Below are 14,482 nucleotides of genomic sequence, written 5' to 3'. Positions count from 1 at the left end.
GGGAGAGGAGAGGAGACACAGAGAGAGGAGAGACTGGCAGATGAGACACTGGGAGAGGAGAGACTGGGAGAGGAGAGACTGGGAGAGAGGAGTGACCGATAAGAGACAGAGAGAGAGGAGAGACAGAGAGAGAGAGAGAGGGAGAGGAGAGACTGCTAAGAGACAGAGAGTGATGAGAGACAGAGAGAGGAGAGACTGGGAGAGGAGAGACTGGGAGAGGAGAGACAGAGAGAGGAGACTGGGAGAGGAGAGACAGAGTGAGGAGAGACTGAGAGAGGAGACTGGGAGAGGAGAGACAGAGAGACGAGAGACTGGGAGAGGAGACTGGGAGAGGACAGACTGAGAGAGGAGAGACAGGGAGAGGAGAGACTGGGAGAGGAGACAGAGAGAGGAGACTGGGGGAGGAGAGACAGAGTGAGAGGAGACTGGGAGAGGAGAGACAGAGAGAGGAGAGACTGGGAGAGGGGAGACTGGGAGAGGAGAGACTGGGAGAGAGAGAGGAGAGACTGGAAGAGAGAGGAGAGACTGGGAGAGAGAGAGGAGAGAGGAGAGACTGATAAGAGACAGAGAGAGAGGAGCGACAGAGAGAGAGAGAGAGGAGAGACTGATAAGAGACAGAGAGAGAGAGGAGAGACAGAGAGAGGAGAGACTGGGGGAGGACTGGGAGAGGAGAGACTGTGAGAGAGAGGGGACAGACTGAGAGAGAGAGGAGAGACAGAAAGAGGAGAGACTGGGAGAGAGAGAGGAGAGACAGAGAGAGGAGAGACTGGGAGAGGAGAGACTGGGATAGAGAGAGGAGACACAGAGAGAGAGGAGAGACTGGGAGAGAGAGAGGAGAGACAGAGAGAGGAGAGAGGAGAGACTGATAAGAGACAGAGAGAGAGGAGCGACAGAGAGAGAGAGGAGAGACTGATAAGAGACAGAGAGAGAGAGGAGAGACAGAGAAAGGAGAGACTGGGGGAGGAGAGACAGAGCGAGGAGAGACTGAGAGAGGAGACTGGAAGAGGAGAGACGGAGAGACTGGGAGAGGAGACTGGGAGATGACAGACAGAGAGAGGAGAGACAGAGAGAGGAGAGACAGAGAGGAGAGACAGAGAGGGAGACTGGGAGAGGAGAGACTGGGAGAGAGGAGAGACAGAGAGAGGAGAGACTGGGAGAGAGAGAGGACAGACTGGGAGAGAGAGAGGACAGACTGGAAGAGAGAGGAGAGACAGAGAGAGGAGAGACTGGGAGAGGAGAGACTGGGAGAGACAGAGGAGAGACAGAGAGGAGAGACTGGGAGAGAAGAGACTGGCAGAGAGAGGGGACAGACTGGGAGAGAGAGGAGAAACAGGGAGAGGAGAGACTGGGAGAGAGAGAGAACAGACTGGGAGAGAGGAGAGACTGGAAGAGAGAGAGGACAGACAGAGAGAGAGGAGAGACAGATAGAGGAGAGACAGAGTGGAGAGACTGGGAGAGGAGAGACAGAGAGAGGAGAGACTGGGAGAGGAGAGACAGGAAAGACAAAGATAGGAGAGACTGGAAGAGAGAGAGAGAACAGACTGGGAGAGAGAGAGGAGAGACTGGAAGAGAGAAGAGAGACAGAGATAGGAGAGACTGGAAGAGAGAGAGGACAGACTGGGAGAGAGAGAGGAGAGACTGGAAGAGAGAGGACAGACAGAGATAGGAGAGACTGGGAGAGAGAGGACAGACCAGAAGAGAGAGGACAGACTGGAAGGGAGAGGAGAGACAGAGATAGGAGAAACTGGGAGAGAGAGAGGACAGACTGGGAGAGAGGAGAGACTGGAAGAGAGAGGACAGACAGAGATAGGACAGACTGGGAGAGAGAGGACAGACTGGGAGAGAGAGGAGAGACTGGGAGAGAGAGGAGAGACAGAGATAGGAGAGACTGGGAGAGAGAGGACAGACTGGAAGAGAGAGGAGAGACTGGAAGAGAGAGGACAGACAGAGATAGGACAGACTGGGAGAGAGAGGACAGACTGGGAGAGAAAGGGGAGAGACTGGAAGAGAAAGAGAGGACAGAGAGATTAGCAGAGTAAAAGAGACTGGGAGAGAGAGGAGAGACACTGGGAGAGAGAGGAGAGACTGGGAGAGAGAGGAGAGACTGGGAGAGAAAGAGGAGAGACTGGGAGAGAGAGAGGAGAGACTGGGAGAGAGAGGAGACACTGGGAGAGAGAGGAGAGACTGGGAGAGAGAGAGGAGAGACTGGGAGAGAGAGAGGAGAGACTGGGAGAGAGAGGAGACTGGAAGAGAAAGAGGAGACTGGGAGATAGAAGAAAGAGGAGAGAGACAGAGGGGAGACTGGGACAGAGAGGAGAGAGAGGAGAGACTGAGAGAGAGAGGAGAGACTGGGAGAGAGAGAGGAGAGACTGGGAGAGAGAGAGGAGAGGCAGAGAGACTGGGAGAGAGAAAGGAGAGACAGAGAGACTGGGAGAGAGAGGAGAGAGAGGAGAGACTGGGAGAGAGAGAGAAGAGACTGGGGGCAATGAGGCAGGCTACAGGACAGCAGGATCAGCTGGTGCGTTGAAGAAAAAATTATGACGTAAGCAAACACAAAGAGGAATAAAATAGCTTCTGCAATCAATCATGGTGACAGGAAGTAGATTTAGCAAAGAGGAAAAGAGTATGAGAATGTTAAGGGACCTCTACACACGCAGCAGCATATCAAATCAAGGGCACGTGAACACGCTTAACTAGACTTGCCCTCAGCTTCTCAATCCAATCATACTGTATGCTTTATGTCCGAAAACCAAGAATACACACACGAGCAGAGTGTAACACCATTCCTGTGGTACCTCTGCTATTCTCCTGCATACATTCCAATTATAATCCACCTATTGTTTGCTTCATTGTTATCAATGTTACATTGTTATTGCTATTGAATAGGAATGAAATGATGTGAGTAATTTCAACTAATTATTCCAGTCATTAGGTACCTAGTCAGGTGCTGCTTTTGAAATCTGTTCACTTAATAGTCAAGTGGATTCTAGTATAATGGATAGTCGCAGTGACCTAATAAAGTAATAACACTGACCAGCTAGAAATACAAGATCAAGTAACCAGGATAAATGGCTGAATGAAGCAAATAATCCTACATAGACACTGAGGCCTAGTGTGTCGAGAGGCCTGGGAGTAAAGTTGGCACCTTACCCACGATCAGGTGCTTGCAGAGCTGGCAGTGGGTGGGCTTGCGGAAAACGTGCTCCTGGAAGCAGTGGTTCACCTGCGTCAGTGGGCGGGTCTGGGGCGGGGCCTTGGAAGACAGCGAGGGGGAGGGGCTTAGAGACGGGGAGTGGGAGCAGAGGGAGGGGTTGGGGCTGAGTGACGGAGAGAGGGAGGGTGAGCATTCACTGGCAAGGGGAGAGCCAGGGGGCGGGGAGGGGGGCGGCGGGTCGGTGATGAAGTCTGGGGGGAGACGAGCGTCACTGCAGGACCTCTGGAAGAAGTTCTCTACACTCTTACTGCGCATCAGGGTCTTAAAGGAGAGGGAGCGCTTCAGACGCTGGAGCTGCAGGGAGGGAGAGAGGAGAGAGGGGAACATTCACGACAGATATCAACACGTCAGGGATTGAACAGGCACAATAACATGTGTACGTACCAGTTGTTCCCCCCGAGAGGATGAACAAGCAATTTTCATTTCCATAGAACATGTGGTTCCATAAACAAGTGATGTTGACTCGCCATTTCATGAAAAACCAACAGCACAAAAGGACATTAGCACTCACATTGATAATAATAATTTGTGAAATGCCATTTAGTTGGGTTTCATGTAAGGTTGCTAGCCCGTAACCCACTGGGCACAGATGTTCCCTGGTTCAGTGGGAGACGGATGAAAAGGACCGTTCCAGTTTACCCAGCAGCCTTATCAGCAGCAATCAGCAGCCAATCTCCTGGCTCCGTATCTGATTCAGTACCTTTACGGGGCCTATTGATGATGTATTCACACCAGCCTACCTCTGGCCCATTGTCAGTGTGAGTGCGGGTGCTGGGCTTAAATGGTAAACAGACACACTTATCACACACACCTATACATGCACTGCACATATACACACACATACTTTCACACATACCGGGGCCAAGCTTCCTGCAATCCAGGATCTCTATACCAGGCGGTGTCAGAGGAAGGCCCTAAAATTGTCAAAGACTCCAGCCACCTTAGTCATAGACTGTTCTCTCTGCTACCGCACGGCAAGTGGTACCGGAGCGCCAAGTCTAGGTCCAAGAGGCTTCTAAACAGCTTCTACCCTCGAGGCATAAGACTCCTGAACATCTAATCAAATCTTTTACACTGCTGCTACTCTCTGTTATTATCTATGCATAGTCACTTTAATAACTCTCCATACATGTACATATTACCTCATTTACCTCAACTAACTGGTGCCCCCGCACATTGACTCTGTACCGGTACCCTCGGTATATAGCCTCGCTATTGTTATTTCACTGCTGCTCTTTAATTATTTGTTACTTTTATTTCTTTTTTTAAGGTATTTTTCTTAAAACTGCATTGCTGGTTAAGGGCTTGTAAGTCAGCATTTCACTGTAAGGCGCATGTGACAAATAACATTTGATTTGACACACACACACACACACACACACACACACACACACACACACACACACACACACACACACACACACACACACACAAACACACACACATAGGATTATTCACACAGCCTCCTTACCCCACGTATTGTACATGACGTGACTATCATTCATTCCTTATCACCTATACTGACCCAGCTGTTCCTGCATGACTGATAAACGAACACATGTCAAAGCCATCACTCCTGTATCCTGTCTCTCTGTCTCTCCAACTTGCATTGATTACCTAAATAAATAGATGTCGCTCAACTGACTGATGATCTCCCCAGGCGCAGGTTGACGTTTATTGTTATGAATCTTGCACTGGAGGCAGAACTGAAAAATGTCTTCTAGCCGGGCCAGCTGCAAAGTCAAAATTGTCTATTATCGTAAAAATGTATGGAAAACAAAAATGTGTTTTTTAAAACTTTTAATTTAAGGTTAGGGTAAGGCATTAAGATTAGCAGTGTGGTGACTGACCGTGCTAGCTAGTGACCACTACAGAGCTGCCTCCAAGGCAAGATTTAAAACAATTAAATGCCAACCTGCTCCTCAGGCCAGAGATATTGATGATCATACATCATGTGGAGTTAGGTGTTATGGATGGTGCTGTGAGGAAGTGTCTGCCACAGAGACACCATAGAGGTGACATGAGGAAGAAGAGCTAGCTGAGAGAGGAGGGCGTTGTCCTCTCCTTTGTCTGAATCTAAAAGAACGGACCAGGGTAGGCAGACACCCCATTGATCCACCACAGACACAGCTCCACACACACAAACACCGGCACACACAGACTCTCTCTCTCTCTGCCCGTCGGTCTGCTGCTAGCGGAGGCTTACGCCTCTGTTTCTCAGGGAATAGGAGAGGAAAACAGTTTGTCCAAGAGAGCGTGTGAGTCAGAAAGACAGACAGCTACCCAGTGTCCCTGTGTACTCGTTAATGAGCATAGAAGTGTGTGTGCGTGCAGTGGTTTGTGTCGAGTGTGTGTTTCTCCCCGTGTCAAATCATTTGATTACAGCCGCTCATCTGAGTTGATGACGATTGGCGGTTTGGTTTGACACACCTGTCAGCGCAGCGCTCCCTACGTAGCTACCAGAAGGTGCGGCATGCGTTTGTCCAGAGCATGTTAAGTCAGAGGAAAGAAGCGTTGGCGTCATAGTGACAGAATCTAGATTCTATTTCTATGGTCGGTTGTAGCCTGCCGCCCGCGCCGTGCGCTAGAACACGTCTCAATTAGAGCGTATCTAATCAAGCCTCGGTGCTGTTCTTCCCAAACAGCACTCTATTCGCTTTCTCTCGCATATGGGGCCGTGGTCAAAAGCAGTTCACTATTATATAGAATAAGGTGCCATTTGGGACTCAGCCAGAGAGAAACCCTCGTTAAACTCTAGTTTAGTTGAGACGGCCGCAGCTTATTATCTGAAGTAACGCCAACATTAACCTACAGTACTGCCAGTTCGCTTCATGCATAGTAATCCACAAGGCTCCAGTTCATAATGACTGTTTGCTGTCATTTACATGTGTATTAAGTCCTTTGCATACAATACCTTATGTGACCTAGCTACTGTACAAATCCAACCCTGGCATACATAGGTGTGAACTAGTCCCTGAACTGCTTTATTCAATGCCTTTCCTTTGCAATTTCATGACAATAATCCCAGAAAGTCGAGGGATCGTTTTTGCACCAGCCTCTCCACGTCCTGTGTAGTCACGTGGGTCGTGCGTCAGCCAGGCTAAGAGAAGGACTGCCTCAGAGGAAAAGCTTACACAATCTCTCTGTCTTTTCATTTCTCTCTCTTTCTCTCTCCCCGTCTCTCTCATCCCTCCCTGTCCATTTTTCTCTCTTTCTCTCTTTCACCGTCTCTCCCATCCCTCCCTGTCCATTTTTCTCTCTCTCCCTGTCTCTCTCATCCCTCCCTGTCCATTTTTCTCTCTTTCTCTCTCTCATCCCTCCCTGTCCATTTCTCTCTCTTTCTCTCTCTCCCCGTCTCTCCCATCCCTCCCTGTCCATTTCTCTCTCTTTCTCTCTCCCCGTCTCTCTCATCCCTCCCTGTCCATTTCTCTCTCTTTCTCTCTCTCACCGTCTCTCCCATCCCTCCCTGTCCATTTCTCTCTCTTTCTCTCTCCCATCCCTCCCTGTCCATTTTTCTCTCTTTCTCTCTCTCATCCCTCCCTGTCCATTTCTCTCTCTTTCTCTCTCCCATCCCTCCCTGTAAATTTTTCTCTCTTTCTCTCTCTCATCCCTCCCTGTCCATTTCTCTCTCTTTCTCTCTCTCACCGTCTCTCCCATCCCTCCCTGTCCATTTTTCTCTCTTTCTCTCTCTCCTCCCTCCCTGTCCATTTCTCTCTCTTTCTCTCTCCCATCCCTCCCTGTAAATTTTTCTCTCTTTCTCTCTCTCCTCCCTCCCTGTCCATTTCTCTCTCTTTCTCTCTCCCATCCCTCCCTGTCCATTTTTCTCTCTTTCTCTCTCTCATCCCTCCCTGTCCATTTCTCTCTCTTTCTCTCTCCCATCCCTCCCTGTAAATTTTTCTCTCTTTCTCTCTCTCATCCCTCCCTGTCCATTTCTCTCTCTTTCTCTCTCTCCCATCCCTCCCTGTCCATTTTTCTCTCTTTCTCTCTCTCCTCCCTCCCTGTCCATTTCTCTCTCTTTCTCTCTCCCATCCATCCCTGTAAATTTTTCTCTCTTTCTCTCTCTCATCCCTCCCTGTCCATTTCTCTCTCTTTCTCTCTCTCACCGTCTCTCCCATCCCTCCCTGTCCATTTTTCTCTCTTTCTCTCTCTCCTCCCTCCCTGTCCATTTCTCTCCCTTTCTCTCTCCCATCCCTCCCTGCCAATATTTCTCTCTTTCTCTCTCTCATCCCTCCCTGTCCATTTCTCTCTCTTTCTCTCTCTCACAGTCTCTCCCATCCCTCCCTGTCCATTTCTCTCTCTTTCTCTCTCTCATCCCTCCCTGTCCATTTCTCTCTCTTTCTCTCTCCCATCCCTCCCTGTCCATTTCTCTCTCTTTCTCTCTCCCATCCCTCCCTGTCCATTTCTCTCTCTTTCTCTCTCCCATCCCTCCCTGTCCATTTCTCTCTCTTTCTCTCTCTCATCCCTCCCTGTCCATTTCTCTCTCATTCCTCCCTGTTCATTTCTCTCTCTTTCTCTCTCTCATTCCTCCCTGTCCATTTCTCTCTCGTTCTCTCTCCCATCCCTCCCTGTCCATTTCTCTCTCTTTCTCTCTCCCATCCCTCTGTCCATTTCACTTTCTTTCTCTCTCCCATCCCTCCTGTCCATCTCTCATCTCTTCCTCTCTCTCCATCTCTCTCTCCATCCCTCCCTGTCCATCTCTCTCTCCTCTCTCTCCCATCCCTCCCTGTCCATCTCTCTCTCCATCTCTCTCCCATCCCTCTCTCCATCTCTCTCTCTCCATCTCTCCCCATCCCTCTCTCCATCCCTCTCGCCATCTCTCTCTCTCTCTCTCTCCATCCCTCTGTCCATCTCTCTCTCATCCTCTCTCTCATCCCTCTGTCCATCTCTCTCTTCCATCTCTCTCATCCCTCTCTGTCCATCTCTCTCTCCATCTCTCTCTCATCCCTCTGTCCATCTCTCTCTCCATCTCTCTCTCATCCCTCTCGTCCATCTCTCTCTCCATCTCTCTCTCCATCCCTCTCCTCCATCTCTCTCTCATCCTCTCTCTCCATCCCTCTCGTCCATCTCTCTCCATCTCTCTCCTCTCTCATCCCTCCCTGTCCATCCCTCTCCATCTCTCTCCATCCCTCTCTGTCCATTCTCTCTCTCCATCTCTCTCCCTCCCTCTCTGTCCATTCTCTCTCCTCCTCTCTCTCCATCCCTCTCCGTCCATCTCTCTCTCCATTCTCTCTCCATCCCTCTCGTCCATCTCTCTCTCCATCTCTCTCCCATCCCTCTCGTCCATCTCTCTCTCCATCTCTCTCTCATCCCTCTCTGTCCATTCTCTCTCTCTCTCATCCCTCCTGTCCATCTCTCTCTCTCTCTCTCTCTCATCCCTCCTGTCCATCTCTCTCTCCATCCCTCTCGTCCATTCTCTCTCTCTCTCATCCCTCTCGTCCATCTCTCTCTCTCTCATCCCTCCTGTCCATCTCTCTCTCCATCTCTCTCCCATCCCTCTCGTCCATCTCTCTCTCATCCCTCTCTCCATCCCTCTCGTCCATTCTCTCTCCATCTCTCTCATCCCTCTCTGTCCATCTCTCTCTCCATTCCTCTCTCCATCCCTCTCTCCATCTCTCTCTGTCCATCTCTCTCTCCATCTCTCTGTCCATCTCTCTCTCCATCTCTCTCTCCATCCCTCTCTCCATCCCTCTCTCCATCCCTCTCTCCATCCCTCTGTCCATCTCTCTCTCCATCCTCTCTCTCATCCCTCTGTCCATCTCTCTCTCTCTCCATCCCTCTGTCCATCTCTCTCTCTCCATCTCTCCTCATCCCTCTCTCCATCTCTCTCCCCATCCCTCTCCCATCCCTCTCTCCATCCCTCTCTCCATCCCTCTCTCCATCCCTCTGTCCATCTCTCTCTCCATCCCTCTCTCCATCCCTCTCTCCATCCCTCTGTCCATCCCTCTCTCCATCTCTCTCTCCATCCCTCTCTCCATCCCTCTCTCCATCCCTCTCTCCATCCCTCTGTCCATCTCTCTCTGTCCATCTCTCTCTCCATCTCTCTGTCCATTCCTCTCCCTCCATCTCTCTCTCCATCCCTCCTGTCCATCCCTCTCTCCATCCCTCTCTCCATCTCTCTCTGTCCATCTCTCTCTCCATCTCTCTCTCCATCCCTCTGTCCATTCCTCTGTCCATCCCTCTCTCCATCCCTCTGTCCATCTCTCTCTCCATCTCTCTCTCCATCCCTCTGTCCATCTCTCCCCATCCCTCTCTCCATCCCTCTGTCCATCTCTCTCTGTCCATCTCTCTCTCCATCTCTCTGTCCATTCCTCTCCCCATCTCTCCCCCCATCTCTCTCCCCATCTCTCTCCCCATCTCTCTCCATCCCTCTGTCCATCTCTCTCTCCATCTCTCTCCCATCCCTCTCCGTCCATTTCTCTCTTCATCTCTCTCTCCATCCCTCTCTCCATTTCTCTCTCCATCTCTCTCCCATCCCTCCCTGTCCATCTCTCTCTCCATCTCTCTCTCCATCCCTCTGTCCATCTCTCTCTGTCCATCTCTCTCTCCATCCTCTCTGTCCATTCCTCTCCCCATCTCTCTCCCATCCCTCTCCGTCCATCTCTCTCTCCATCTCTCTCCCATCCCTCCTGTCCATCTTCTCTCTCCTTCTCTCTCTCTCATCCCTCCCTGTCCATTTCTCTCTCCATCTCTCTCCCATCCCTCTCTGTCCATTTCTCTCTCTCTCTCTCTCCCATCCCTCCCTGTCCATCTCTCTCTCTCTCTCTCTCTCATCCCTCCCTGTCCATTTCTCTCTCTCTCTCATCCCTCCCTGTCCATTTCTCTCTTTCTCTCTCTCCATCCCTCCCTGTCCATCTCTCTCTCCTTCTCTCTCTCATCCCTCCCAGTCCATTTCTCTCTCTTTCCTCTCTCCCATCCCTCCCTGTCCATTTCTCTCTCTTTCTCTCTCTCATCCCTCCCTGTCCATTTCTCTCTCTCTCTCATCCCTCCCTGTCCATTTCTCTCTCTTTCTCTCTCTCATCCCTCCCTGTCCATTTCTCTCTCTTTCTCTCTCCCATCCCTCCCTGTCCATTTCTCTCTCTCATCCCTCCCTGTCCATTTCTCTCTCTCATCCCTCCCTGTCCATTTCTCTCTCTTTCTCTCTCCCATCCCTCCCTGTCCATGTTTCTCTGTTTCACCCCTTTCGCTCTGCCATATATCATGGGCATCCAACCCCCACCTCAAGAAGAATCCCTCTCTCTAGTGTCTGTTTGTCTAACTGTTCAACTCCCAGGTCAAAGCTGTGCTGAGCAACAAACGCTCAGCAGCCCTGGGAGAGACAAAGGGTTGTTTATGGACAGCTCTCAGAATGAAAAACAAGAGAACAAACAAACAGAACCCTATCACACACACACACACACACACACACACACACACACACACACACACACACACACACACACACACACACACACACACACACACACACACACACACACAAAACACACAAAACACACATTTTCTCTTCCTTCTTATTGCTGTTCACTTGTTAATCGTTGTTTATGGACAGCTCTCAGAATGAAAAACAAGAGAACAAACAAACAGAACCCTATCACACACACACACACACACACACACACACACACACACACACACACACACACACACACACACACACACACACACACACACACACACACACACACACACAAAACACACAAAACACACATTTTCTCTTCCTTCTTATTGCTGTTCACTTGTTAATCAGATACAAGCAGCACAGGGGGGGGGGGGGGGGGGGGGGGGGGGCGGGGGCATTGGGGAATGTTGTGCTGTCTGTCTGTTAGAACATTATTCCAGTGAAGCAAAGGTCTCTGTCAGAAGTTTGATCCAAAGCTGCAGTGACTTATGCTTTGTGGTCTTTGAGTTGTTGTTGAATTTATCCCCCTCAAACATTTCTCCTCTCCTCAGAACCAGCCCTTCCTTCCCTCTCTGACTCATGGGTGTGTTACGTAAAGATATGACACTCACTCACTCATCCCCATTGCTCCGGCTGGCACATAGGGCAAAGAAGATGTGACACACGAAGGTAAAGATAAGACACAGCTCATTTCTACTCCAGTATTGGTTTTCTGTGCACCCAGTTATCTATTTTAACTTGTTTTAACTGTTTGGTATTAGTTGGTAAGGAAGTATTGTATCGGAAGGCAAATTTCAGCGCAAGCACACAATCAAGTATAATCTTATTTTACCATCACCCAGCAATCCCCTCCCTGACCGGACCAGATTCTTGTTCAGACTGCAGCAGGTTGACTGCAGCAGGTTGACTGCAGCAGGTTGACTGCAGCAGGTTGACTAGCTGGCCCCGGGGACACACAGGTGTCTTCATATTCTTCACTCCTCCCACCACTCTCTGTAGACATCCTCTGAGCCAATATCTCCACTACTGCCTCCACTCTGGGTTACTTCCATAGCTATTGGTTTAGAGTGCACACATTATGTCAATTCAATACAATATAAGTGCTACACTAGGTGATCCTTCTGCTGCAGTGATCCTGCTGGAAGCATCACCAGCAGAGGAGCTCCATCCCGCACCGCTAGATCAGGTCAGGACACTGGTAGTTAGATAGATTAGATGGAGTGATAGGTAGGTAGGTAGGAACAGTAAGGTAGGTATGTAGGTAGGTAGGTACTGGTAGGCAGGTAGAAGGTAGGCAGGGAGGTAGTAAGGTATGTACTGTAGGTAGGTAGGAACAGTAAGGTATGTACTGTAGCTAGGTAGGAACAGTAAGGTATGTACTGTAGCTAGGTAGGAACAGTAAGGTATGTACTGTAGGTAGGTAGGAACAGTAAGGTATGTACTGTGGGTAGGTAGGTAGGAACAGTAAGGTATGTACTGTAGGTAGGTAGGAACAGTAAGGTATGTACTGTAGGTAGGTAGGAACAGTAAGGTATGTACTGTAGGTAGGTAGGTAGGATAAGTAAGGTATGTACTGTAGGTAGGTAGGAACAGTAAGGTATGTACTGTGGGTAGGTAGGTAGGAACAGTAAGGTATGTACTGTAGGTAGGTAGGAACAGTAAGGTATGTACTGTAGGTAGGTAGGAACAGTAAGGTATGTACTGTAGGTAGGTAGGTAGGTAGGATAAGTAAGGTATGTACTGTAGGTAGGTAGGTAGGAACAGTAAGGTATGTACTGTAGGTAGGTAGGTAGGTAGGTAGGATAAGTAAGGTATGTACTGTAGGTAGGTAGGTAGGAACAGTAAGGTATGTACTGTAGGTTGGTAGGTAGGAACAGTAAGGTATGTACTGTAGGTAGGTAGGAACAGTAAGGTATGTACTGTAGCTAGGTAGGAACAGTAAGGTATGTACTGTAGGTAGGTAGGAACAGTAAGGTATGTACTGTAGCTAGGTAGGAACAGTAAGGTATGTACTGTAGCTAGGTAGGAACAGTAAGGTATGTACTGTAGGTAGGTAGGAACAGTAAGGTATGTACTGTGGGTAGGTAGGTAGGAACAGTAAGGTATGTACTGTAGGTAGGTAGGAACAGTAAGGTATGTACTGTAGGTAGGTAGGAACAGTAAGGTATGTACTGTAGGTAGGTAGGTAGGATAAGTAAGGTATGTACTGTAGGTAGGTAGGAACAGTAAGGTATGTACTGTGGGTAGGTAGGTAGGAACAGTAAGGTATGTACTGTAGGTAGGTAGGAACAGTAAGGTATGTACTGTAGGTAGGTAGGAACAGTAAGGTATGTACTGTAGGTAGGTAGGTAGGTAGGATAAGTAAGGTATGTACTGTAGGTAGGTAGGTAGGAACAGTAAGGTATGTACTGTAGGTAGGTAGGTAGGTAGGTAGGATAAGTAAGGTATGTACTGTAGGTAGGTAGGTAGGAACAGTAAGGTATGTACTGTAGGTTGGTAGGTAGGAACAGTAAGGTATGTACTGTAGGTAGGTAGGAACAGTAAGGTATGTACTGTAGCTAGGTAGGAACAGTAAGGTATGTACTGTAGGTAGGTAGGAACAGTAAGGTATGTACGGTAGGTCGGTAGGCAGGAACAGTAAGGTATGTACTGTAGGTAGGTAGGAACAGTAAGGTATGTACTGTAGGTAGGTAGGAACAGTAAGGTATGTACTGTAGGTAGGTAGGAACAGTAAGGTATGTACTGTAGGTAGGTTGGTAGGAACAGTAAGGTATGTACTGTAGGTAGGTAGGAACAGTAAGGTATGTACTGTAGGTAGGTAGGTAGGTAGGTAGGTAGGATAAGTAAGGTATGTACTGTAGGTAGGTAGGTAGGAACAGTAAGGTATGTACTGTAGGTAGGTAGGAACAGTAAGGTATGTACTGTAGGTAGGTAGGAACAGTAAGGTATGTACTGTAGCTAGGTAGGAACAGTAAGGTATGTACTGTGGGTAGGTAGGAGCAGTAAGGTATGTACTGTAGCTAGGTAGGAACAGTAAGGTATGTACTGTAGGTAGGTAGGTAGGATAAGTAAGGTATGTACTGTAGGTAGGTATGTAGGAACAGTAAGGTATGTACTGTAGGTAGGTAGGTAGGAACAGTAAGGTATGTACTGTAGGTAGGTAGGAACAGTAAGGTATGTACTGTAGGTAGGAACAGTAAGGTATGTACTGTAGGTAGGTAGGAACAGTAAGGTATGTACTGTAGCTAGGTAGGAACAGTAAGGTATGTACTGTAGCTAGGTAGGAACAGTAAGGTATGTACTGTAGGTAGGTAGGAACAGTAAGGTATGTACTGTAGGTAGGTAGGTAGGCAGGAACAGTAAGGTATGTACTGTAGGTAGGTAGGAACAGTAAGGTATGTACTGTAGGTAGGTAGGAACAGTAAGGTATGTACTGTAGGTAGGTAGGAACAGTAAGGTATGTACTGTAGATAGGTAGGAACAGTAAGGTATGTACTGTAGGTAGGTAGGAACAGTAAGGTATGTACTGTAGGTAGGTAGGTAGGTAGGTAGGAACAGTAAGGTATGTACTGTAGGTAGGTAGGTAGGTAGGTAGGAACAGTAAGGTATTTACTGTAGGTAGGTAGGAACAGTAAGGTATGTACTGTAGGTAGGTAGGTAGGAACAGTAAGGTATGTACTGTAGGTAGGTAGGAACAGTAAGGTATGTACTGTAGGTAGGTAGGAACAGTAAGGTATATACTGTAGGTAGGTAGGTAGGATAAGTAAGGTATGTACTGTAGGTAGGTAGGTAGGAACAGTAAGGTATGTACTGTAGGTAGGTAGGAACAGTAAGGTATGTACTGTAGGTAGGTAGGAACAGTAAGGTATGTA

The 14,482-nt window shown here is 48.7% G+C and overlaps 1 protein-coding gene across 1 annotated transcript in view; it reads right to left on the bottom strand.

Moving 5' to 3' along the window:
* LOC129829475 (SH3 and cysteine-rich domain-containing protein 2-like) overlaps positions 1-14,482 on the bottom strand; it is an 84,574-nt gene that overhangs the window by 24,439 nt on the left and 45,653 nt on the right. Inside the window, exon 2 of the mRNA XM_055891181.1 lies at positions 3,151-3,508. Coding sequence (XP_055747156.1) covers positions 3,151-3,508 — 358 coding nt within the window. The remainder of the gene's footprint in view (positions 1-3,150; positions 3,509-14,482) is intronic.

This window comes from Salvelinus fontinalis, chromosome 2 (genome assembly GCF_029448725.1).
Source record: "Salvelinus fontinalis isolate EN_2023a chromosome 2, ASM2944872v1, whole genome shotgun sequence".
NCBI classification, from domain to species: Eukaryota; Metazoa; Chordata; class Actinopteri; order Salmoniformes; family Salmonidae; genus Salvelinus; species Salvelinus fontinalis.
Note: the sequence above shows the minus strand (reverse complement) of the source record. Positions and strands in the feature narration are given on the sequence as shown.